Source organism: Dufourea novaeangliae, unplaced genomic scaffold (genome assembly GCF_001272555.1).
Source record: "Dufourea novaeangliae isolate 0120121106 unplaced genomic scaffold, ASM127255v1 scaffold149, whole genome shotgun sequence".
NCBI classification, from domain to species: Eukaryota; Metazoa; Arthropoda; class Insecta; order Hymenoptera; family Halictidae; genus Dufourea; species Dufourea novaeangliae.
This window is the reverse complement of record NW_015374025.1, coordinates 117652-144284: the sequence shown is the minus strand read 5'-3', so window position 1 is coordinate 144284 and position 26633 is coordinate 117652. Positions and strand designations below refer to the sequence as shown.

Sequence of the window (26633 nt, the reverse complement as noted above, 5' to 3'; positions counted from 1 at the left end):
TACTTGTACAGTAAAACGTCGATTATCGGAAACTTCCAAATATAGATTACTGGAACACAGAACCAGTAGATAAAGATTACATTGTTCCATCTATTTTTATGGATGCATAAAATTATGTATCTCTTTGACCAATTATCCGAAAAACTGTTTATCAGAATGCATTCGTCTCTCTGTTAGTTCGAATAATCGAGGTTCTACTGTACGTGAAATACTCATTTAGCAAAAACATGGTCAGTGTTCCGAGCTTATGAACTGCAATGGTACCTTCTTTGTTAATGCAAACGTTTAACACTTTCTGGACTAACGACACAATATACCTAAAGGTAACTGTTATAATGTCTGCTGAAATATATGCCCCCAAACTCAATTATTTACTTATATAAATTAAATTGATAAAGAAAGAGGTGTGTTAGCTATTCAGCAACGACAATGACAAAATGGCCTAGAACTAACATTCATAATATTACAATAAACTACATTATTCTTTCGCCCATTTGACTTTGTCAAACATTTTGTAAAAGATTTTAATGAATAAACTTGTTCCCTAGTTGTTATAATTCTTTCTGTCACCTCAGACTTATTGGGACACACAACCCCACTGTAAAGAACCAATGAGACTTGTGCATCCCGTTTTCAAGATTATGCTCAACCTTTTTTTCCTTTATATTGGAGCGTATTATAACGTGACTGCGGATTTTTATGCAAAATAACATTTCCCAAAGTAATTTATAAAGACAGGAGCAAATGTAGAAATTTATTTTTCCTCCCAAGTATCTTATTGGGTTCAGACTAAAATCGAAAACTCATTGGATCCGATGAATCTGTTGCCCTTTATTGGATTTCACAGAGCCCTATAGGCTGTACATGCATAAAATCCGCAGTCTAATTATTATATAACCCATACTACTATATTATCGAGTTCGTCGTTAACGAAAAAATCCATTTCGAAAGCGTTAAGGAATACCAAATTTTCTGTAACAAAATTGGAAATACTGCAGAACTGTGAACAAAAACGTGCTTCGTTCCAAAAATCTGAATGGTTAACGAGACATGCTGCATTAACAAACATAGTATTCCATTTCGTCAAAGGCTTCGATAAGACAGCAGTTTAATTGTTCAGCGCGATTGTCCTCATCGTACACGCGCGGAAATACACGACAGCTCGCGATTTTAGGAGCGTGCAAGCACTTTTCTCGTTCGACGTGTTTGCGCTCTCTTTGTCGCAGCCGGCCGTGGAGGCATTCGGGAATTCGAAATAGTTTCGGAAAATTTAGTAATGCGTCCGAACGATTCCATCAATACGGATTCATTTGCCGGCACTCCGGTGAATCGTTTCGCAAATACGGGATCGTTAATTAAGTTTCGACTCGACTGAATACGCGAGTGTGTCCGTTATAAAAATGTTAACCGAACGGTGCTCGAGGATGACAAATGGCACGGTAATGGCGAAACGGAAAATAAATCCAGGAGGGTGGCATTAAAATTTCCATTCCACTCGACGAACAACCCAATGAAATTGAAATAAATTTCGATGCGTAAACAGCGAATATACTTGTTACGCATGCATAACAATGGTATCTAATGGTGCTGATTGTTAACTACACGTTAATAACAAATACAGTATGAGCTAGCCGGTAATCGCTGCGATTTGATAATTTCCAATTTTTATGTCGAAAGATTTAAATCGTTTAAAAAGTGTTTTAGTCACTCATAACCTCTATTTTTATTTCTAACTTAACGAAATATAATCTGAACGATTGATATTCATAATAATCGTACGGAAGGTGTTTCGTCCCCTAACTCTGTTGAATAAAATACTGAACGCATTTACATTATTTAAATTTATAATAAATGGTGTTAAATACTGCTACCAATTTTTAAGAGAATCCTTGAGAAAGCAGTATTTATGAGTTCTGTTGATTAAGGGGGTGAGAAGGTCGTTGCTATCCTCACCGTGTAAAGGTCGACCTTCAAGGGAGAAACATTTATCACGTAAACGGCCTCCGCGAGCCGTAAAAATTTAAGTAAAATATGTTGAAACATTAAACTTTGTACCTCAGGTACGTAGTTGTAACTTTATGGTACTAACTAATCAGGAGTTACTTTCAATGAATTTTTCGGAAGTAAAGCATAAGCTGTACATGTACAAGTAATCGTACAAAGAAGTACAAGAAGATACACGGTCTTTTCAATACAACTGCACATGCTCGTTAACGGTGTGAAACTAGGATCGAAAAGAAAATTAAAATACAAATTAAATCGTCTTCACTTGATATTGTTATTTCTATTTGTAACAGGTTAATATTATTAATTTTTAGATAAAATTATGAATTTTAATTAACTGTCAATTGTGTTAAAACGTTTGCTACAACACAAAGTGTACATATATGTTACTTTATCCCTTGTTAGTTTAACCCTCGTGCACCATTGGAGTCAATTTAACCCAAACCCAGACTGTAAGTTTTAATTATATTCTTTCTTAGAGAAACTTTTAAATTAATCAGACACCACTAGTTTACACATACCTATGACGGTCAAGCGATCTATAAGTATATATAATTAAAATATATAAAATAATAAATGTATTAATATACATATAAAAATATTCCTTAATTCAATTTTAGCTTAGACTAAGTTTAATTCAAGGAATACAAGTGCAACAATTACTTGTACAGTGTGCAAGAGTTTAAAAAAAATAGGCTCAACAGGCTATCGTTAAACACGAAAATGTAGTACAAGACACTACTGACTCGTGTCGTCAAATGGAAAAGTTTATCAAAGGAGCTACCCCAAACGTGTCACCTGTACTGCATGTTAAACCTACGCTGAATTCGTAAGCTCAATTAAAGAACGTATCATCATACAGTAGTGTGCAAAATTTTCCGAACAGATAGATTTTTCACATTATTTTCCAAAAGCAACATCTAAAAGAATATTAACCAATATTGGATATACAGGCATGGCAAGTAAAAGAAAACAGTACCACAAATATAGATACTTACGCACTGATACCCAATATTAGTTGAACTTGTTTCACATATTGCTTTTAAAAAATAAAAGGAACAATCTATCTATCCAAAAAATGTTGTATGTACCTTTCCGGAAAACAATAAATATCCACTATCGTTGCGAACACAGTTCCAAATCACTTAAGATTAACTTTCACCGTTTTTTTAACGTATGTGTAGAAAAATTAACTAAATCCAAAAGATTTGTTGTTATTCGAATAAATCTATTATTTATAAAACTGCAAAAATAGCAATACAATTACATAATTTAACTTTTAAAGTAAAAAGTGCAAAAATAACAATTTCTGATCACACAAATCATACATCTGTGTCTCACTCTAACCTATTCAATTTTAGATATAAATTTCAGAATAGGTAATAATTATTTAGTAATTTTTTCGAACATAACCTTTATTCTAATAAACTTATTATATGGTATCTATGCATATACTAAAGTGATCAGGTACTGGGTAATACTCAACTTCCACATCGGTCCCAAATACAATGCCACCTCTAATTTATGCAACAATCGAGCATCACGTGGCTCGTGAAACCAGTGCAAAGTTAAAAAAAAACACCGAGCCACTATTCCGTCCGAAATAACCGTCGCCACGGAACGCGCTTCCGAGCCCGCTGCCCCCGGAGCGTCGTATTCGCATGAATTTTGATCAACGAGTCAAGACTTACCTTGAAAAGCGGCCTCGAAGGTGGTCTTCTCCTCGACGGGATTCTGCCCGAGCACCAAGACGACCGTCAGAAGAGCAAGGATCACGAGGAACCGGCAAACACGTAGTTCCGCCATCGTCCCGCGATGTACATACACGCGCTGGGCCCCGTAGACAGTGTTCTCACGTTTGCATTCCGCGTAACCGACGTGAAACTCTAACGAACTTCTCTCGATCGATTACTCGCCAATCGACCGCTCACCCGTCGAACCGCGCACTGAACCCCGCGAGACACTAGCCTCGATAGATCGCGCGTAGACGAGACGTACGGGAAGCCACCGCGCGGAGAAACACTGACGTCCCGCGGAACACTTGTTATTTTTTCCTGTGGACATCGGGAAGACACTATACTCGGTCAAGTGTCTCGAGGGCACGACCGAAAACTCCGCCCGAGTGTTGCCGAACCGAGGCACGGGGACGTGTCAAGGTGACGCGCGAACGTATTGAGGATTGCAACAACAGGGCGAAAAACTGGACGAGTGCCTTCTGGCTACGATGTGTGTATGTACGTATGTGTATCGTCGTAACGTATACTGATAGGTGTGTGTATGCACGCCGGCTGAGCGCGGCGACGTTTTCTTTTACCCGATCCCTTAGTACTGTGCCGTATATACCTCGACAGAGCAAGTAGTCCTTTTTGATATCCGCCCGCGGTTTAACGGTCGGTCGCGCGTGTAATGAGACCCCCAACCCCCCCCCCCCTCTCCCGCAATATTTACCGTTCTTGTTACCCGTCAGCGAATGATCGCTCTCTATTTTCCCAAGCGATATCCAATGCAAATTCACTCGACACCGTATGCATATCAATATCGGTATGCATATTTCATTCGGGGATCAGGCTCAAAGGGACGGTACACACTTTTACAGGGGGCTAAAAGTAGTAAATACGCGGATACCAAAACTGATATACCAGCCTTTGTGCAGACGGGTGGCACGAAATATGCTTTTGAGTGACTACTGGGGGACATGTTAACCACTCTTGCCGCGAAATCCGTGAAGTACGTTTTGAAAAAACTGGCATTTTATTTATGTACGTACGGTGACAACATGGAATTTGTATTTGTGAGGGAAAACACTTGAACTGGAACACAGTTTCAGGTAACTGGATACCCAAACAAACGTCGAAGGTAGAACGAATCCCGGAAAAGAAAACCAACGACTATCTTGATCCGACGCGATTCCTTGACACGACCCGGTGAACCTTAAGCTCGTGTGTAAACTACCGACCGCGGTGATCTCGACCTCTCCACCTTCCTTAATCTGCGTAGAGTTCGACGACTCGATGCGGACTAGTTGAAACCGTACTTATGTCATCGGAACTATTAAATTAACGAAATGCGCGAAACGGAACGACCGTTGCCAATACTTCGAAATTCAAATACGTTCGATTTGAAAAGAGAAGTTTAAAAAACTACAAACACACATACCAAAATGTATGAGAAAAAATAATATAGTTTTAGTGAAATGAAAGTCGATTAATGATTTAATTTTGAAATATTTATCGGAAATTAAACGAATCGAGTGAAGAAGGAAGGTAAAAAAAAACGATGTATAGAAGGAAGAAAAACGACAATTTCAGACGTCGCTTACGAACGGGCGTCTTGTTAGATCGTCATACCTGTCGGAACGGTCTCACGGTTGTTCCTCGAAACGATAGGCGAAAAGATAGAACGTCCAGAAGGAGTTTAAGCACACACGCGAACACGAAGGACGAAGGAGCTCCGCAACAGCCGTCGATGCCGGCCGGTGTCTCCAATCGAACTGCGGGGGTTGGTCGACGGTGGCGCCGCCGAGGGACGCCGAGCGTCGCCGTGCGGCATGCGTCATAACGCCACCGCCTTCGATCGGCCGCCATTTTTTTTTTTGAAGCACGTTACTAACCCCTTGAAAACATTCCACCCCAAACGCTGTTTCCCGATCGGAGCTCAGGGCCGTGTGCACACGCACGCAGTCGGAAAATTTGTGGAAAATCGGTTTCACGATTCGAAGGAAATATTTTTCCGTGACATTTAGAGGGTGTTCAAAAGTGTAACTGACCAACTTCTTCGGCATATTTAGCTTGTGATTTTGTGGCAGAAAATCATATAACGCATCGATGTATCTTAATTCGTTAAATAATTACTGTGAAAATAAAACATTTCCGGAATGACGGTACGAACTGATTCCTTTATTTCTTGTTTTTTTTTTAATTTTTCTCTTGTTATTTTTATGCTTCGATTTAGATGCTGTAGATGTTCAATTTAGAGTTAACGACACCCGTCGAAGCACAAAAATAAACGCTGCATTAATTGCAATTTACGTTTCTATGTAAATCCCCAGTCTATACCACGTGACATCATACCTAAATAATATATATAGCCATAACTAACGGTGATAAATCTATGGTGTACATGCTCTTCTCGGCTCAGGATGATCCGTCAAGTGACCTGGAAAAGTTTATCGGTACTTGAAAATAACAAATAGATGAAAAATGAAGATGACTGGAAAGCAGAAGAATGTATCCATTGTGTTTTTCTTTTGCTATGACTTTTTGACAAATGAGAGAACTAAAATGTATGACCTTTTCAGCTTAGTGTGACGTTCTAAATGTGCTAGAGATGGTATATTCCCGTAATATTCTCAATGACATTACAAGGATAACTAATTTAAAGTGACAGGTTTCCAGTTTCCGTATCGACTATATTATAGGAATGTAATTTCCTATGAATAGTACGTAAAAAGAAAATATCTCAGTAACCGATAAAAATGAAGGAATATTTGTAACTTTCTAATGACAATAACTGTTATTAAACCATTTATCTTCCAAGCAAATATTGATTCAAATAATTATAAATTGATAATGAGCGAAAACTTCCTCAAAAGTTTACATTCTGATTCAACGAAAAATTAACAACATCCTCATTGTTCAATTGAGAATATTGATACATTAATGAAATCAATAAAATAAAATTTTCTGATATTGTTCAAATCTCTATATTGTTCCTTCCCTGTAAATTTGCCAATGAAAATGCGAATTTGCGTAAACACATCTAAAGAAAATTGGAAAATTTAATTCGAAAGAATATACCCTTCTATTTTTAATTGTTTCGAGACTCCAGGAAATTATTTATTTTTTATCCACCATCAGGCGAGTACAGAATACTAGACTTGTGTACTAAATTATAGAGTTCCACTATCAGCTGTTCGATAATGTCCATAATAATAAGGTGTATCAAGTTCGACAATAATCGGAGTATAAAAGCTGTAAAATTCCGGAATGCATTTTGGCCAACCGAAATTTTCAACTTGAATGCCAACGGTAGTTGTTAACAGAGGGTGCACGAGCTTTCACCGTGAAAGAAATAAGCACCGGTGGCCGTACTTAGCCCGCGACTTTCATTTATCGTTTAAGTAAATTCAGATTCCGCTTAAACCGATTAACAACGGCCTCTTGCAGTTAATCGAGTTCAACCACCGTCTCGTTCCGTAGGACCTAAACGATAAACGGATAATCTTTTGCCGGGGAAAACTCAAAGTGACGAAAATCTCGAAGAGGGTGCAATGGAATGAAATTGTCTTAACGATGAGGCGTCCTCGGGAAAAATTGCGCGTTAAAAGAGATTAAAACCGCGTGGTTGTGGTCCCTACGAGGGAACAAAGTGACAACAAAAGTCACTGAAAATTATATTACACTCTGCGCCGTCGGGCGATTGTATATATATATATATATATTTATTAACAATATCAATAACATACACGAACAACACTATTGTATCGGATAATTAAACGTGATCCAGTGATACTCGCCTGAACTCTGGCTCGTGCACACGGGAACAACGCCGATTCGAAGTACAAAATAAGTCTAGGCAATTGTAAAAATCAAAAAAAAAAATACGTTACAAAATCTAATACTGTAAACGTTACCATAAATGTAGATTCTGCGTTATATCCTACTGGAGAAATGAACATAAATATTTGTAAAAGCACCTTACACGATAGATCTCCTCAAGAGATTCTGGACGAAGAATGCGCTAATTGGCTTGCAATTATAATCAAAGTAAAGTAAATTCCGTGTTTCTTTAAAAAATATATACCTATATGAGACGTTTTTATATATCCTATTTAAGTCGTGATTGTTATTCTGGACGGGAACATCTGTGCGGTAATCTATTCGTTTAAGAAATTTTCAAGTCAGTCTGCGAGAAAGAAATGCACAATGACGCGTATTCAAGGTACCGTTGTCGAAAGAACGTACAATTATGTTGTACGTGTCACACTTTGCGTTCTGTGTACGCTGCTGCTACCTTATACACACGATAATACCACTCGTCGCGGTTCTCACTTCCGTTAATTTCCAGCTATCACCGAACACACGGTGTAGTCGAACAATATTGTCGTACGAATCACACGCTGATAGAGTTCTATAAACGACGGCTCACGTCGCTTCCAGGCTCATTTACGTATAGACAGTCACTCGAGAATAGTACTGCGCGAAGCAGTACGAAACTTATCGCGTCGAGCCTCCGGATGCTCCTGACGCCGCGTCGCGTCTGACAGCGATATCTCTCCTCGTCGTCGGCGGATTAGACGATACGATTCAGACGATTAATATCGTGAACGGTTTAATAATTCTTTATGTTGCTCGTGAAGGTGGCCCACGAATCTTCTATGGGCGCCAGCACGGTGATGACGATCAGCGCCGCCGCGAACAGGACGATCACGACGAAGTATACGGCAAAGATGAATTTTCTGATCCCCGAGTGCTGTTGAACAGAATGTGAAATGAGAGACTGGACGGAAAATTCACGGCGCATCCAGACGATTCTTCATTAGCTGGATACTTACGGGAGCGTCCTGTCTCGCATCCGGATGGACCATCGAGCCACGAGAATGCATGTCTTTCATCGGGAATGAGTTCACCCTCTGACTGGCTTGTCTGTCAGACGCGCAACCGACGAACTGTAATACATATTAGATTGTTATGAGAGAATGTTCCACGAATCGCTGTCCCCGAGTAATGTTGGGTCCACGAACAAATTGGGTCAAACGTGTTTGAAGAAATTTGGAGGAGTTTGGACAGTTCAAGTCGCGTTTGATCTTGGACAGGCGTTCAAACTGAAGTTCGTTTACACACTTCTCAAACAATTTGATGACATGTTTCAAACTGCAAACTGGAGTCGCTGTAAACTTTTCTAACTGTTTGATAAAATGTTTCAAACTGCAAACTCGAATTGCTGTAAACTTTGCAAACAGGTTCATGACGTTTCAAACTTCAAACTCAAGCCGCTGACAACTTTTCAAGCAATTTGATGAATCGTTTCAAATTTCAGGCTCGGGCTGTTGTAAACTTTGCAAATGGTTTGATGGTGTTTTAAACTTCAAACTGAAAAATGCTTATAAACTTTCAAATGGTTTGATGAAACATTTCAAACTTTAAACTCGAGTCGTTACAAACTTTGCATAGAATTTGACGACATCTCAAACTTCAAACTTTTAAAACATCTTCATGAAATGTATGAAACTGCACACTTGCGTCACTGTAAACTTTTCAAACAATTTTATGAATGAAAAATGCTTATAAACTTTTCAAACAGTTGGATGAAGCAGTTTGACGACGTTTCAAACTTCAATTTGATTGGCAACACGATTGGTCGGCGTTCGTGGGTACAACGGCTTGAAGTTTGAAGCATTTCATCAAACTGTTTGAAACGTTCACAGTGGCTTGAATTTCAAATTTGGAACGCCATCAAACTGTTTGAAAGGTTTGAAACAACCTTTAGGTGGAGCGCTTCGCCATGATCAAATTAGGCTTGAACTGTCCACACTCTTCATAAGATGTTTGAACGGTTTGATTACCCATCACTAGTTCCGAAAATCAAAAGAATGCAAATCGTCAGAATTTTCGACAGTAATTCGTTCGAGCAAAGATAAAACGCTTCTGGGATGACTTGAGAGTATAGTACTAGTTTCAAAGCTGTCGCTGACTCAGAACATAATCATGACAATTATGATATAAAGTAGGCTCTAGATAATTGTTGAAATTAATGAGACGAAAATTAAGGACACCGAAACTACAACAGATACGTATTACTGTACATTGTTATTAGGTTTACAAACCTTATACTTCTACGAATTAAAATACTTTCTAATATTAGTCCTTTCATAGTTAAAAAATTAACAAAATCTTATTTTCGTAACGATTAAAAACTATTCGAATAAATACAGTGTGTCACACTTAAATTTGGATAAATGAACCGAAAAAAATGCATTGAATGGAATAAAGTATATAAATAACGGTTCTGTATAAATACCAAAGAAATTAGTCAATGATGTTTATTTCACGATCGCTTGATTTTTATCAACGGAGGATTATATTTCCTACTCTTTTGTGTCATGCAGGACATTCTAAGAAGTTCAATGACCCGATTATTCAAGAGAACAGCTACGCAATAAATCAACATTGCAGATTCGTTCTTTTATTTTTCGTAACTCGTATAAAGAAATAAAATTAATTTCAGAACGTCCACGATCTCCTTTCTCTAGTAGAGTACACGCATTCGCGTGTATTGAATTTGTTTTCGATTCAACACGGTCCTCGAGATTTCCATTCACGGGCTAAAAGTGAAACGACCTGTATATGTATAGGTAAAATATACAACAGGGAACACGGTGGTCTTCTCCTTTATAAATATCAAATATCGTGCTTACCGTGAGGATGAGGTGAGTCAAAATATGGAATACCACGTAGGCGACCAGAATCCAGTCGACCCATTCCGGGAGTTTGGCCTTGTTCAGTCGGACCGCGAAGAAAATTGCGATTACTGTGAAAGGAATTTCAATGCGGCGGTTAACCCGTTGCCCGTAGAACGAATAGAAAGAAAAGAGAATAACAGGAACGAGAATAATATAAAACACAATGTGGTATATCGAGGGAGGGGGAAAGGGTAAAAACTTACTGCCGCAAATCTGCGCCGCATTCCCAACGAACCAGTGCGCCCAATTGAAAAGAGGTCTTCTAGGCGCTCCCGGATGAGGTCTCATGGCCGCCATAAACGGCTGGATGAACGCTAAGATCGTCGTTGCTAATCCCAGAGACGCGTGTATGATCTCCGAGCTCCATTCACCCAGCTCGACGAATATTATTACGAACGCTGCTATCGTCATCGACCACGTCAATATCATGAAGAACCTGTGCCACTTGAACCCGAGAAACCAATTAATATTCTATAGAATCGTTACTTACAATGGGAACATATCGAACCCGCACGTAATTAACCAAAAGTATGGAACCAGATCTGATAATTGAAGAAAGAGAAAAACGTTATTGTACGAAGATTTCATACAAGTAACGTACTAAAACTGATTGGCAATGATTTTTATTCGGTGCAGTCATCCTAGCTTGTTTTACTTAAAATAACAAATACACGTTGTGAAGTTATAGATAAAGAAAATTCTGCATGCAATTAAAACTGTAATTCATACGATAGAAAAAGTAGCAGTTAATTTCGTTTTTCCATTAATTTTTCTAAAATGATCAAAAATTTTTAAAAATAAAATTTCAGAGATATTGTCTTCGTTTATTGGTATCCAGAGACATGCTTTAATGAAATATAATACATAGATTCTAGTAAGGGTATGCTTCCAATGTTAAATTAACAGTTTTTCAGACGGGTTATTTTATACGTGTTCCGCTGGATCCAGGCACCGCTACCTGAGCAGCTGTCAAAAACATCCATCCACCAAAAGATAAACTTAATGCTGAAATATTGTGAAAATGTTTCCAGGACAATTGCAGCATAAGCGTCCCTCAGCAATCAAAGATAAGCTCAATGTTATCCCTGGCCATCGGCCAAACTCAAGTATCATTCACGAACGTATACACCAGTGTACATTCTTCACAAAGTATCATAATATATTGTTTCATGCACGAAAAAAAAAAACAAGCCAAACTGACCGGTAACATCGATCACCGAAATATTCAATTAACAAATAAATCGAATCGTTCGCCGAGCGTTGCCATGGTGATCCAGTCTCGAAACGTTTCATAACAGCCGTAAAATTAAAGGACAATATATTATTCACGTATCTTATAGCAATCGAACAGCGATCGGCGTTTCCATCGAAATTTCCCAATTAATATCTGATTATACGAGGCAATGATTATCCGTTCGGACGCGTTTAAATTGTTATCACGCGTGGTCCCCCTGCCCCTAATCCCCTTTGTCGTGCCATTTATTATCGAGAAGAGGAAACGGTCAGACGTTATCAAAACCGGGGCTTCTGTACGTCGTTCCTCCGATTAACCCCCGATCCCAGGAACTCTATGGGCTCACGGACAACCGTGTCGACCCGCCAAATAGGCGTCATCACGCACGGACTCGTTGGATCATTAGTTTCACGGGGGCAAGAGATCATCTGGTACTAAGAATCGCCACGAAAAATTGGATACTTACGGCGAACCAATGGTCCTTTCCACACAGCTGCGAGTTGACCCACGTTTGCCTGTAATATCTGGCCAGGAGGATACCGATCGACGCTGTGCCGATCCAGGAGGCCAACATCAAGGCACCGTGCACACGTATCAGTACATTGCTAGCCGTTGTGTAACCACCCACGTCGGACAACAATTTCGCGCCGCCACTTGCGTCGTATACCGTGTCGTGGAAACCAACCCCGTTACCTGGACATTTCGACAAAGCGTTCAAGCGTTATCCCTATTCTACCCTCGTCTCTCTTGTAGAGGACGCCTTTTAACCCTATAGAGCACAAGTTGGGCTTGAGAAGCCACGCAAAGTCTGATGGAAGAGTTAGAGGATTTTATGTATAAATCATCTATTAAACTGTTCAACAAAATTCTGAAAATTTTTAAATGATGCAGTGAAACCGGTTTTATTTACTTGATTTTTAATTGACCAATATAAGGTCAATGTCCCTATTTCTAATCACGTGCGAATTTGTCCTCAGTGCGTATACCTTTTTATTTAATATAGAAAGTTAAATAATAAATTCGTTATACAAAAAATTGTGTGCTATTTACAATTACTGCCATTTTATTTATTTCACTTAATTAAAACGTAAGGTATAAAGAATTCTGTTAATTTACACAGGATCAACGAATTGCGTGTACTTTTATGTACCTGGTATTTAAAAATTAATGTTGATAAATGTAAGTGCAATTTGACCGCCAGAAACGCGACTACCCAAGTAGGAAGTGATGGCGAAATCGTACTGAAGAAAGAGCTACAATTTTATTATTCAAACTATATATATATATATATATATAAAAGTAATTTCATTAATTAATTGATAATTGATTAAAATCTTCGAATAATCCCAGTGTCCCTATAACTGACATCTCAAAAATTGAAGTAATTGATTTTTGAGATTAGGCTTAAGGAGATAATTCTTCATATTTAATGTACAAAACTAATTTTTTTAATGAAAGAGATGTTAAATAATATTGTGTTCCAAACTTAAACGATTATTAGGTTAAGCAACACATTTAATGATTAAATGAAGGTACTCTACAATCTTAAGGTGGCAGTAATTGAGGTATCTATCTTAATAGTGTATCGTGTATGCGTAGCATTGTTGTGATTTATAGGGTTAAACAATTCTTGAATTGAAAAATATATTACGAAAGACTGTGCAATGAGCAAAAGTATCATTGTGCAAATCGAAAAATACTTTTGGCAACGATTAACAATCGGTCATTTTAATGGTTTGAACATGCAAAAAATGAACATGGCTGATAAAAATGGTGTTACATTCTGTAGAGTAATTTAATTGTGCGTTTGTGGAATAGTTTTGTCAGGAAGAACTTTTAACGTTGCTTGTTTGGTTGCTATAAAAAGAGTGATTTAGAGATGTGTAGCATACATCAGTGGCACGATGTGGGAAGCTAATCAAGTATTTCACAGACTGTTGCACTGTCCCGACTGTGACTGAGGATACTTTAATAAATAGCAACTTTCTAAAATATCCATATTAATAACATGTCCCGTCTTTATACTGTACATAAAACGACCGAACAAAATTGTCTTTCATTTTATACGAACACAAAGTATCACATTCTCATCCTGACTTCATAATTAACGTACAATTACTTTACAATAGATAGAATAATTTTAATGCAAGATAGTAATTTGAAGATAATGGGTGAAACAATAAGTTACTTCAGTTCTTATTGCAAAGATACTTCTCTCTTTCCATTCAGATAAGTTTCTCAGGGAAACTATCCTCTGTTCTAAGATATACCGACCGTTTAATCCATAGCTTCCCAAACTTTTTTGGCTCACATCCCCTTTTCAAAGTTTTCTTTTTGTTCAACGCCCCCTTCAATTCAATCTCTATTATCAAAATTTCCAAGTGTAGTTGTGAGTGTAAACTTTGAATTTTAAAAAGTTATATGGAAAATAAAAACAATAGAATAACTAGAACGCCCCCAAGATCTCCTCAGCGCCCCCTTTGAGTCAACTATCTCTATTATCAAAATTTCCAAGCGTAGTTGTGAGTATAATCTTAGAATTTTAAAAAGTTATATTGAATATAACGAAAATAAAATAACTAGAACGCCCCCAAGATCTCCTCAGCGCCCCCTTTGAGTCAACTATCTCTATTATCAAAATTTCCAAGGGTAATTGTGAGTATGATCTGTGAATTTTAAGAAGTTATATTGAAAATAAAGAAAATAAAATAACTAGAACGCCCCCCAGATCTCCTCAAAGCGGCGGGCGGCAGCGCCCACTATGGGAACCTATGGTTTAGTCCATCGAATCAAGGTGAGATAGCAATTTTTTTTGAGGTAGAAGGTCCCCGTAGAAAATCAATGTTACGACCATTATTTGAAACAGTTTCCAATGTCATCGATCTTCCACGGGAATAGAGGAAGTATGAGAATATAAAAGGAAGTATAAGAAGCTAATTACGAACTTTTCAGACTTTTGCCAGCGGCGACAAGAAGGTTGTACGGTGTGTTGACGAGGTCGTATTCACGGCCTTGGACCACCGTGGTTTTCTCTCGCCAAAATTTACAGGAGATCACGTCATCCTTGATGGAACTCGACTCCAATTGTACGGCCCCTTCCTGCTGTAAAGGAAATCGCAAAATGGAGCAAGGTCGCCTGGGTTTCTTACGAAACCGCGGACCGACGCAATCGTTCTCATGGTAGGATTGATCGGTAACAATGTTACACACAAGCGAAAGTCGACCATCACCGCAGGGTTCATTGAATCAAGATCGTATTAATTTCACCTGTTCGCATGCTCGCGTTACGTTGACCTCGATATCGCAGCAGAAGCCTCTCGTTTTTGTTCAATATACGAAATGAATAAGAAACGGCTTCAAATACCACTTGATTAATGATTTTGAATTTATTACATTATTAACCTCCTCAGACCCGATGCACATTGCAATATACAATAATTTTAACGTTCGTTCTGAAATTATATTTTACGTTTTTTTTAAGTATTATTTTTAGGTGATACAGCATGAACAGTGAGAGTCACAACTAAGTGTACACCTTAAAAAGGTGAAGATTCGTGTAATACTTCTGTAGCACCCCACTGTTGTAAGATCATGGGAGTAATATAGTTGGATATGATTTTCTTAACATTTTCGGGAAGAATAGGCAGGCAAAAAATTCAAGAAAAATCAATTCGAAGCTATTATCACAAAATGTTGTAAATATCGTTAGACATGGTGAATATATTATTATGATTTGGAGCAGCATGGCAACCTCTGGTGTAGGACAGCTGGGTTTTTATTCTATAGTACTGTACACTAATTTCAATGGTTAAATATTTTAAAATCGAATTCAGCTACAAGTGTATTCATGGGTCTTTTAGTGAGATCATGACCCAAAATATACAGCAAAGATGGTGAAAAATTGTTTTCTGGGAAACACTTTCAATCAATTAAACCATCCTGCACAGTTACCGAATTTCAATATAATAGAGCATCTATGCGAACTGTTGGATTCTATATTAAGAGAAATATATACATATGTATGAATCCCATACTTTACAAGTGTATACTCACTTTTGACTCTCACTGTACATTGTAATGTACAGATGGACTAAAAAAAAGAACGCAACACAGCTTCAGAACAAATGTTATTTATATTGCAATGTGCACTACGTCTGCGGAGATTAAGGTGACGAGACAGAAATATTCAATTATAATCACTCATATGTCAGTGTTATGATTTCATATTGTAGATATGTGTAGACCTAAAGTTTTGCCATTGTAGTTCATTTTTATTCTGTAGAATCTAATCTTTCTTATACTATAAAAACAATTGAGAAAATTTAATATATTTTGCAATTATACCAGTGACAATAATAATCTTACTATGATAAAATGACCATTTATTTACCTCAACTTGTTAGGCAGTCATGAATATAAATTTTTTATGGCCAAATTAGTTAAAAGTGTAAAATGGATGTTTCCTTTATGACACTTTGTTTATGAAAAAGTGAAATTAAAATATTCGTCAGGTACACATGCTGCCACAAATATAATTCCACAAATCTGTCTGAATATCATCGTCTGTTTCTGCTTATCGTAAACATTAGCAGCGGTATTGTCGTCCATCATCCGACTATATTTTAATTAAAATAATATTATCGAAATCAGTGATGAACAGACACATTATATATTGCGTCATACTCAATTTCAAGTAAATTCGACAAACTTTATCAATTCATTTACTCGAAAATGAAGTCCCTTATTTAAAAACTTTACGGAACCGACTTATTTTTGCGTGAATAATTTACCTTCTTATCGGTTTTATCAATAAAATCTTTTTAAAATCTTATTATCGGTAATAATTTCTGCACTTCTCTGTTAGAGAAGCACGAAATAATGAAATCGTTCGAAGTACACTCTCATGCAAAAGCGAAACAAACTGCATGCATGGGTATTTATGAGTTCAATGAGCTTCTATTTGTTAGCGGCAAAAAATAACAGGAACGAAACTCATTGTTCCGACGGGTCATTATTTCGTGCAACGGAATAATAATGCCCCGAGAATGTTTCACCGTTCGTGAATACTGTGGTACGAACCATGGGTTGCCGCATATTATGCTTTCCAGAGTTCCAAGACATGTGTAATGCAATTTCTCCTCCTTCGTTCGCACACTCAACCACGCTGTCGTCGCCCTGCGTCAGACACAAAGGATTAAATAATAATCAGTCTCGCTCTGGAGTTATTGAAATCACGGTTGCTCCTACGCGAATCACGCTAATCCGACAAATTCAATTAGTATGATCTTTATATCTATCGCGTAAGAGTTCACTGTAACAAATTCTGATGTAAATAAACCAATGAACTTAATCATAGGTACCAGGGATAATGAACTAAGGAGTCTTGCCACTGTGAAGCCCTGAAAAATAGTCATTTTTGAGAATTTTGTTCAGTGAACGAAATGTTTCACATAAATAATATGCTGTCTATTTATCAATACACTTATTTAGAGTGTAAAACATTTTTTTTGAAACATTTAATACTTTTTATTTTATTTATATATCGCTCTGAAGTGAACGCCTTGAAAAAATTATGTAGTGCTAGCGTAGGTGATTCCAGGAGAACAAAGATCAATCATCAGAATAAAAAAATTCAAACTAATTTTTAATCGGTATATATGTCGTTATCGTCGGAACTAACATTATTTTGATCGCTAAAAAATGAACAAAATGATGAAGGTTTCAAGCTCAAATTTCGAAATTCTATGAATTTTTTTAGTCATTTTGCATTACAGAAAGTATGAAATCGTTGATCAAACATAATTTCCGTAGTCCTTACGATAGCCACTGATGTGCTTAATAACATGTACAAATTTTAGACTAATCGATCAAATAATTTTTTTGCAATCACCTACGTCAGCACTACATAATTTTTTCAAGGCGCTCACTCCAGTGCGGTATACATATATAAAACTATTAAAAGTGTCAACCAATATTTTGTTGGCCTCTCAATAAGTGTATTACTAAATAGACAACACTTCATTTATGTTGAACATTTCATTCACTGAACAAAAAATTCCCCATATATGTATAACAATTTTTCAAGGCTTCAGAATCTACCGGTAACCGAAATAAAACTCTCGTCATGAATATTGGTTACCGCGTAACCAACAAAAAATTCCTGTCATAAATAATGGTTATCGGTAACCAAAATAAAAATCTCGTCATCGATAATGGTTACATGCAACCAAAAACAATTTCCATCATTGATAATGGTTATTCGTAACCAATATAATTTTCGTAGCCAATAACGGTTATTCGTTACCAAAAAAAATGACCGTCATCGATAATTGTTATTGGTAATCAAAACGAATTTTAATTATTTATAATGGTTATTCGTAACCAAAATCATTTACACAAAGATATTAACTCTTATACCATCACTTTTTAAATTGTAGTTATGACAGTTAGGGTCTCTGAATAGAATTACCATTTTGCTGTCGTCAGATAGCCCAACAGCGACATATTTACTGTCACGTGCTTGCATCTCGAAGAGATAACGTTCGCCACGAACAAACACAGTGACTATTGCCATGCAATTTTTGGTCTCCACGCATCCTGCTGGAGTGCCGAAGCAGTTCTTCGTGGCACCGCATCCGGTGTACATAGAGTCCTCCACCTCCTTCGTCTGAAATGCAAATGGACCTGACCATTACACCTGAGAAAGGTAGACAATCAAAAATTCATAATTTCCTATTTAAAATAACACACAACCACAGTCTCTACGTTAAGAATATTAAATCGAGATCTCGTCCGGCTATTATAAACTAATAAAACTTCAAACTTCGACACTCAGAAATTTTAATTCACCCCACTGTAATGAATTTATAAAGCTTAAAACGTCAACATACAAAAGTTTCAAAGCTCGAACTAGAAAAATTTCAATTTTCCCCCATTTAAATAAGGCGATGTACGGAAAATCCCTGCCAGTATTGTTTGGATTTTTCGAAAAACAATTCAACAGTCGATCCGTCTTAATGGAGGAGAGTTGGCAGCAGTGTATACATCATCATTCATCGTGTTACATTTATTGTCAAACATAAATCAGCCGTGGGGAAAGTTTCGCGAGACACCTGAAAGATTTATTTTCATCTAAAATACCAAGATATTTCCGGCCCAAGAAATCCGATTCCATAATGGTATGTGTGTCTGTGTGTGTGTGTGTGTCCGCCTGTATAGTTAGCATCGGGCAGTTTAATGGAGTAGTTCAAAACAAATACAATAGTTCAGTTCTACAGAATAGTTCAGACCTACTCTTGAAACTCCTCAATAAAGTTTCCAACTGGGAAACCAAGGAGGGAAGGGGGTGGGGACTCGCGCGGTGCCTTTTCACACGGTGATCTTGTTTCGAAAGTGGATCGGTTAATGAGGACGATACGCGAAAAAAGACGTCACAGCCCGTATCTTTTCATTCATCGTGCGTCGATCTGGCACGGGCTGCAACGACACCCGGTGAAACGTTCACCGAGGGCAGTGTCGTCAGCGTCACGAGACGATGCAGGTTCACCGTCACGATCCATAATAAGCCATTGGAAAACTAAACCGATTTACTCCGTTTTCTATCGTTTTTTATTGATATAACAAATTTTGAACGTAGAGGGGTGAAATAATAACTTCATCCACCCTAAAATATTTCTGCTATTGAGTAATCTACGAATTTGTTTACAGAACGATATGTTTATTTGACCGAATTACGTAGGAAACTGTAGGTTTTATTGTAATATCTAAGGAAAATTTATTATTAAAAGATGGTGGAAGCAAGGGTAATAAGAGCAGCTATTAGATGTACTAGATAGTAAGGATTCCATTATTTTGTATGAAATTTTAATTTTGTATTTGTTTTGAAACAATTCAAAAGCCTGTCTTATCTCAACAATATTTGGTATATGTTTCCATTATTATCCGCCATTTTGACAATACAAAAGATCAGAAAGGTATATTCAGGGTGAATATAAGCACTAATTCCAGTGTATTGGAAGCATAGTAGATTAGTTATTAGCACGCCTAATACGTAGGAATCGTATAAAAATGTCTATAATTAATTGTTCTTCTTGTTCTACGAAGTATGTAAACAGATGTGTGAGTTACTGAATTTAGAGATATGAAAAAGTATTATTTACGGCAATTAAACGGTATCAAAATGACCATAATATGTCAGTAATTTCTTTTTTGTGGGTGAAAACGCATTAGAAATTTCAGTAACACCTACGTCTTTAAAGGATTAAACCACCTCAATATATTTAAGGAAATACCACATTTTTAGAAATTTATTTCTAAATGATAAAAACACTTTTTTCGATCAAAATTTTTCAATAATCTGTCTTGTACGTAAATAAAGGGCTATTTTCTTGCAAACAAATGAAGGCTTTGCTGCAAAGTATCGCCAGTTTGTTATTTTTTAACCTATCGACAAAATCCTACGTTGGATAACAGACAACATAGATTTATTTAATATTCTATTGCTCAAATTTTGTTTTGCATATTCTGGATCGTCATATTTAGTTTTAAAGAAAAACAGACATGTCTACGTCTTTGTTAAAAAATGTTGATTGAAAGAGTATTTTTGGCACTTAGGAATAAATTCCCCAGTATTTTTGTAACACATCAAGGTATTCTAACCCCTTTAATGACATGTTATACGTTTCTGTCCTTAACGAAATAGCGGATGTTTAAACCATTTGAACAATCTATAGGTACAAGACTATCTGGTATTGAATAGAAAAATTAATTAATAGAGATATTTCAGGTGAAACAAGTTAGTGTATTATAGCGAATACCAAAATAATAAGTTCATACAATAGTGTAGAGAAGAATTTTCAAAGTAGTCGAATTCAATCCATTAGACCAGCTGATTATCTTTTCTTAAGGGTTAATTACAGTCACGACGAACCACGGGTGGATGGGTCACAGTGAGGCGGTTGTCTTGGCAGGAAGAGGAGTATGATGACCAGCCTTCAGCTTAGACACACTTCGTGAAACAGAGTAATTACAGTGCTACGATTGTTAGTAGTCGTTACTCGACTGGTACTATATTTTTACGCTTTTTATTTGCATTAACCTGCACGTGATGTCGTTTCCGTAGTCAAGTCATTCTGTATGGGCTCGGGTAATTGCTGTTTCTTCTTGTCGGGAGATAAGATGTCTAAGTTTTTGTATTAAGTATTGCGAGGGACTGGGAAAATACAGAAAGAGGAGGAGTATTCGTTTCCGAACCGGCGAGTTGATAATGCAATCCATTAAGTTGTGCTAAGACGGTATTTTATGCATTTTCCAAACCTTCACAAACTACTCTTTAACACTAAATTACAGCAATATGGACCTAGCAACGAGCAATCAACGGATCCTTAGATTATCACACACGAGTCTTCATTTACAGAAATCAATTATCAAAGACACGTAGTTCCATTAAGAAATCTAAAATAATTTCTACATCATTTTTTCTACTTTCGATCGATTTTTCTATTTTCTATTTTCTATTCGATCGAGTTCAAGTTGTCCAATTTTTTTATTTTCGATCAATATGTCTCTATTTCACAAAATCAATTATATAGCACCTAGTTCTTTTAAGGATTTGAAAATAATATCTACACAATCTTTTGTATTTTCTATTTCTTTCCAATCGAGTTCAAACTATTTTTCAACAAATTTTTTCTATTTTCGATCGACATGTTTCTATTTCTTAAAAACAATTATCCATAGCACATAGTTCCTTTAAAGAATTTGAAATAATTTCTACACGGTCTTTTGTATTTCCTATTTTTTATTCGATCAAGTCCAAACTATTCAATATTTTCTATTTTCGATCGATATATTTATATTTTTCAAAATTATTTACCGATGCTATATACTTCCTCTAAGGAATCTGAACTAATTTCTACATAACTTTTTCTACTTTCGATCAATTTTTCCTATTTTCTATTCGATCGAGTGCAAGCTACGTTCGACGGTTAATAATAAAAGGAAATCTCGAATCTAATGTAATGAACTTTTAGTTTCACGCGTAACGCAATGAAAATGCTTAATAACTACGAATCGTTACTCTTCGGTATAATTAGGCACGATCCTCCAGGATTTCTCGCGTTAACGATTACGAAAGCCCCTGTGAATACACACCATGGATCGCCATTGTTCGCGGTTCTGTTTCGCAGGCATCTAGCCGCGCGGCTTCACGTCGTCTTTCGCGGGGGCGATAAAGACGAGTGATCCCGTAAAAGTAAATCGCGAATGGAAGCGGATGACGTACTGAAAAATCACGGCGAGCTGCTATCGTCCGATATACGAAAGTGAACGGCGAAAGTACATAAACCATAAAAGTCGAGAGCGTATCTCACCGTCGAAATTATGCATTTGTACATAGCTATGTAACTGCATAGCGTGAGCACGCCGTGCATGCATAATACATGCGACCCACGGTAACGAGCAATATTCGTTAAAACGTGAACATACTTTCGACTCGTAAATGAACCAGCACCCCGTTATATCTTATTTTTCCATCAATTTCCGCCGTGAGGGGAATCGTCTACAATTACCGTAAAATATTATGGGGGAATTTTTCCGTCTTCCTACATACCGAGGAAGCTCGATTTTATCGCACGCGACGATTGTAACGTGCGAACGGTACAGACATATTTATCCGATTTTGAATACAAAATTGCGTGTGTTTATCTTGTTAATAATAGTGAACGTTGTGCTTTCGGTTATGCAGAGTGGGCCAAAATTCGTGGTATAAATGAGGTCAGGGAGATAGTGCGGGTAGAAATAAGACGAAAATCAAGATTAGCGAAATTCTATTTACGGTTTCGTTTTCGAGGTAATCGAATTTGAAAATCTGCTGGATATACGTGGAATTGAATAGGACTCGACTGAACGCGTCTGTTCAATAAATTGCGTTTCTACTTACTGTTATGAATACACGTTTGTCAGATTAATTTTCAAATTTGATTTTCTTGAAAACAAAACCTCTAACGCAATTTCGTTAATCTTGATTTTCATCTTATTTTGAGCCGTACTATCTCCTTGGCCTCATTTGTTTCACGAACTTCTGTTAACGTTCATCTAACTGATTCTACTTTTTCAATTTTTCAAATTTTAGTACCAACACACTTAATTAGTGCACAACTTATTATATTTTTATATTTTTGTGGTGTTAATCATTTTGGCAAATGAACGGCTCGTTTGTCAAATTGTCTTGTAAATAAGTGATAATTGTCCTGTTGGGTTTAATTACACTGTCCAACAAATTAAAACTTTTTTTCCGATCTGTAATATCCACTAAGTGATCGTTGTAGAATTTTTCGTTCCAAACACGAATCCAGAAGCAAAACTGTTCCATGGCCTCCAATTTTTCAAAATCATGAGTTTTGTAAAACCGTAGGATTTTTGGCAAAAGTGAGATATTGCGTGAAAACTAAAAACACTAAAAAGTTTAGTTCAATTTTAAAAAATAGAGAAGAGTCTCCTTAATATATTAGTAGATACAGTTATTAAATTCTTATGTTTTTAATGCTAGTAATTACACAAAAAAATAGCCGATATGCGTACTCTCTACACACTATTTGTACATTGTTATAAACAGTTCTTTACCTAGCACGAATTCGCTATACATATAGTACCGAATTCAAGAATTTAAATACATTCCACAGCTATAAAAATACTACATTATGCATTCCCGCCGTAAGACATGTGGACTGGTAAATATGATACCTCAACTCGCGGTCATAGGATTTTACAATGAAAGTCAAATGAGCTTGGAGTATTGGAAATTCTTAAAAACTGTAACTTGAAGTTTTCTATGTTTGTAAAATTATAGGACGTCTGTTTTCATTTCTTCAGCATAAAAGTTTGCTGACAGAAAAATATACGTGTAATATTTTTCAAAGAAATATAAAAAATATAAATGACAAGTGTTTGTTGAGCTTCCCTCTCCCGCGAGTAAATAGGTTCAAAAAGTAAGAGAAATAAAATGAGAAACAAAGAAAAATGTTATTCGTTCATGGTATACTTAACAAAAATATACATTGTTGGATTTTTTTTAAAAAGAAAAAGAGAATGCCACATCACGCGACACCTCGAGGCGGTCACCCATCCAAGTTCTAACCGCGCCCATCGCCACTTGACTTCGGTGATCAGACGATAACCGACAAATTCAAAAATGAGATTTGACCGTTGGCGAAAATTGAGTTTTATACATTGATATAAACTGTACAAAAACTTAACACAACAATTTGATACGGAATTAAATTTCTCGCAGTCATAGACGTTCGAATACATTTTTCCATATTTATAACTGGATACTCGTAACGTTTTATCAGATCTTAAACTCTCCTCTGTCTTTTAAAACTAACTGAACTTTCGAGCGTTTTTAGTTTTCACGTAACACCTCATTTTTTCCCGAAATCATACGTTTTTACAAAATTTCATGTTCTCGAAGAACTGAGGGTGATAAAGCGATTCCGTTTCTGGATTCGCGTCTGAGCCGAGAAACTCTACAAGAATGGCCCAGTAGATATTACAGATCAAAATTCATGTTGAACAGTGTTATTCGTGGTTCACGGATGCTTATGAAAATATGGATTTTTATTAATAGGTTACAGAAACTGGAATCACAAAGTAATTTCTCGATTTTATCGAGGGTCTCGTGAAATTCAACCGCATTGGTTACTTGGGGAACGGGAGAGATCCATCGCCTGCTGGAAACCACGATCACCAGTGATTAAGTTGAAAAACGGGGATCAATTTTCTCGAAGTGTTTCCACGTTACACATGAATTTCACTTTGTCTGTGTTCCCAGTCGTGGCTCGATCATCGCCGAGCTATGATTATCGGGCGTGAAAAGCACGTTTGCCTCGTGATCGGCGGTCGAAACGTAATGGAGGGAGACTACTTACCTCGTAATCGACGGTCGGGTTGTAATAGGGCGGCGTGGTTGTCCGGAGCGTGCTGATCGGCGTGGAAGAGGTCAACACGTCGATGGATCTTTTGTTAACGTTGACTCGTGGCGATTCAACGCCGACCCAGTACGTACCGTAATCCTGGGCGAAGGTGGACCTGCGGCAGAAAGAAATCAGGGGCGACGATCACCAAGAGGATCTATATTTGTCTGACCAGTGAAAGGGGAACTGAATGGTTCGAGTAAAACCCAGACACACTGTGAATAGGTACACAGACCACCTCGGTGAATCTTATTCCTGATGTTGGTGAAAATTACAACATTCACCGGTGAACGTATAGGGTGTGGCAAAAAAGTTGTCAGAAATGAAATGGGAATAAATAAGGGAAGACAAACTATTGAATCTTGAAAGCTGATTTGTTTACTGAAAAATCATTGTAACTGGAATATAAAATATTGTTTCGAAATGTTTTTTTTTTAAGGGCGTCAAGATATATTTGAAGACGCATCATTGCTCTGGATACTTAAATGTTTGCTGGGCGTGGTGTGGAATGTTCATCATACTGTGACTACTTTTTATGGGAATATCTAAAGGACTGAATATACAGAAATGCACCTAAAACCATCCCGGAACTGCAAAATGCTGTATTGAAAACGATTATTGTTATTCAACACGAAACCTTCAAGCGTGTAATCTATCGATTTAGTTTCAGAATGTACTTTGTCATCGCAGCTGATGAAAAACACTTCAAAAATATTTTATATTAACATTTCAGTTTATTTTTTAGTAAACAAATCAGCTTTCGAAATTCAATAGTTTTTGAGTGATTCTAGACTTGAAAAATGATAATTGTACAAGTTAGATTGATTAACATTATCAACATCTAATCTAAGTTATATAAATTTAGATATTAATAATGTTAATTACACATTCTCTATATACACAAAAAGTAGGTTCCAGTGTGATTAATGTTGTAAATTTCATCAACATCAAGTTTACATAAGTTTACTTCCTATGACCAGACTGATTTAAAAGAGAAGAATTCAGGGAAATAATATATTTCAGAAAGAATAAAAACACATTCTGATGTACAGTACTGGACAAAACTATGACAACTGGAACGTAATAATTTTTCGAAGATTAATTTCTTTACCATTTTTTGTACTAATTAATGAAGAGTATGATTTTCCTTAAACGTTATTTTCTTAAATATTAGTAACTTTTTAAATAAAATTCAGAACATAAATTGATCTTCAAAGAATTATTACGTTCAAGTTACTATAATGTTGTCCGGTACTATTAGAATGATTGTTTCGATACTTACACTGATTGGAAATATTGTAATTAATTCGAATACGCATACCGTAGTTTTCGGTATACAGTACGATCCAGAGACAGAAGAATATTCAGAGTATTACTGATAAGAAACTTTTTGTAAACACGGATCTTGTAGCTACTTCCATTCGAGATACAATTACTTGTAATTTAAAACGTAACTCGCAGGAAATCCAATATGGCGTCCGTAGAGTCCAACACAACCGAATTCAAGCCACTAATTTCCTATAATATCCAAAACATTTCGTATACTTTATTTTTTTTTTTTACCGAATTTTTTAAATATATCATACCGATATAATATATACAATCAACGTAAATAATTTATACATTACACAATATTACTGTAACATCCAATACAAAACTAAATTCACTCTTTCACCTACCAAATTACCCTACACACAAATTAAATACAAATCGCTAAGCTACAACGAAGTACAAGAGAACTCTCACGCGTCAAATATTAAATAAACAAAAGGAACCCACACCTCTTACCATGAACAAATCATGAGAATCGCCACGCGCAAAATTATAGTGCAGCCGCACGGCTCTTTCAATCGCTCCGCTGAAATATATCACGATAAGTTTCATCTATCATTGCCTCCACGGTAATAGAACTCTCTGAACCCGAAGGAAGAAGAAGAAAGACGAAAAAAAAAGGGGGATATGT

The 26633-nt window shown here is 36.7% G+C and overlaps 2 protein-coding genes across 3 annotated transcripts in view; both read right to left on the bottom strand.

Annotated features, from left to right (window-relative positions):
• Window positions 1-3810, bottom strand: part of LOC107189269 (pikachurin-like) — a 267863-nt gene extending 264053 nt beyond the window's left edge. The window contains exon 1 of the mRNA XM_015577762.1: window positions 3696-3810. Coding sequence (XP_015433248.1) covers window positions 3696-3810 — 115 coding nt within the window. The remainder of the gene's footprint in view (window positions 1-3695) is intronic.
• Window positions 3811-7236: 3426 nt separating this feature from the next.
• Window positions 7237-26633, bottom strand: part of LOC107189266 (putative ferric-chelate reductase 1 homolog) — a 34511-nt gene continuing 15114 nt past the window's right edge. The window contains exons 4-12 of one of the 2 annotated variants that reach the window (XM_015577755.1): window positions 24626-24785; window positions 18169-18366; window positions 16779-16874; window positions 14645-14801; window positions 12166-12392; window positions 10669-10909; window positions 10421-10533; window positions 8558-8671; window positions 7237-8475 (exon numbers count right to left, since the gene is read on the bottom strand). In XM_015577755.1, the coding sequence (XP_015433241.1) occupies window positions 8335-8475; window positions 8558-8671; window positions 10421-10533; window positions 10669-10909; window positions 12166-12392; window positions 14645-14801; window positions 16779-16874; window positions 18169-18366; window positions 24626-24785 (1447 nt within the window). In that variant the 3' untranslated portion in view covers window positions 7237-8334. The remainder of the gene's footprint in view (window positions 8476-8557; window positions 8672-10420; window positions 10534-10668; window positions 10910-12165; window positions 12393-14644; window positions 14802-16778; window positions 16875-18168; window positions 18367-24625; window positions 24786-26633) is intronic. The other variant, XM_015577757.1, reaches the window with a different exon arrangement.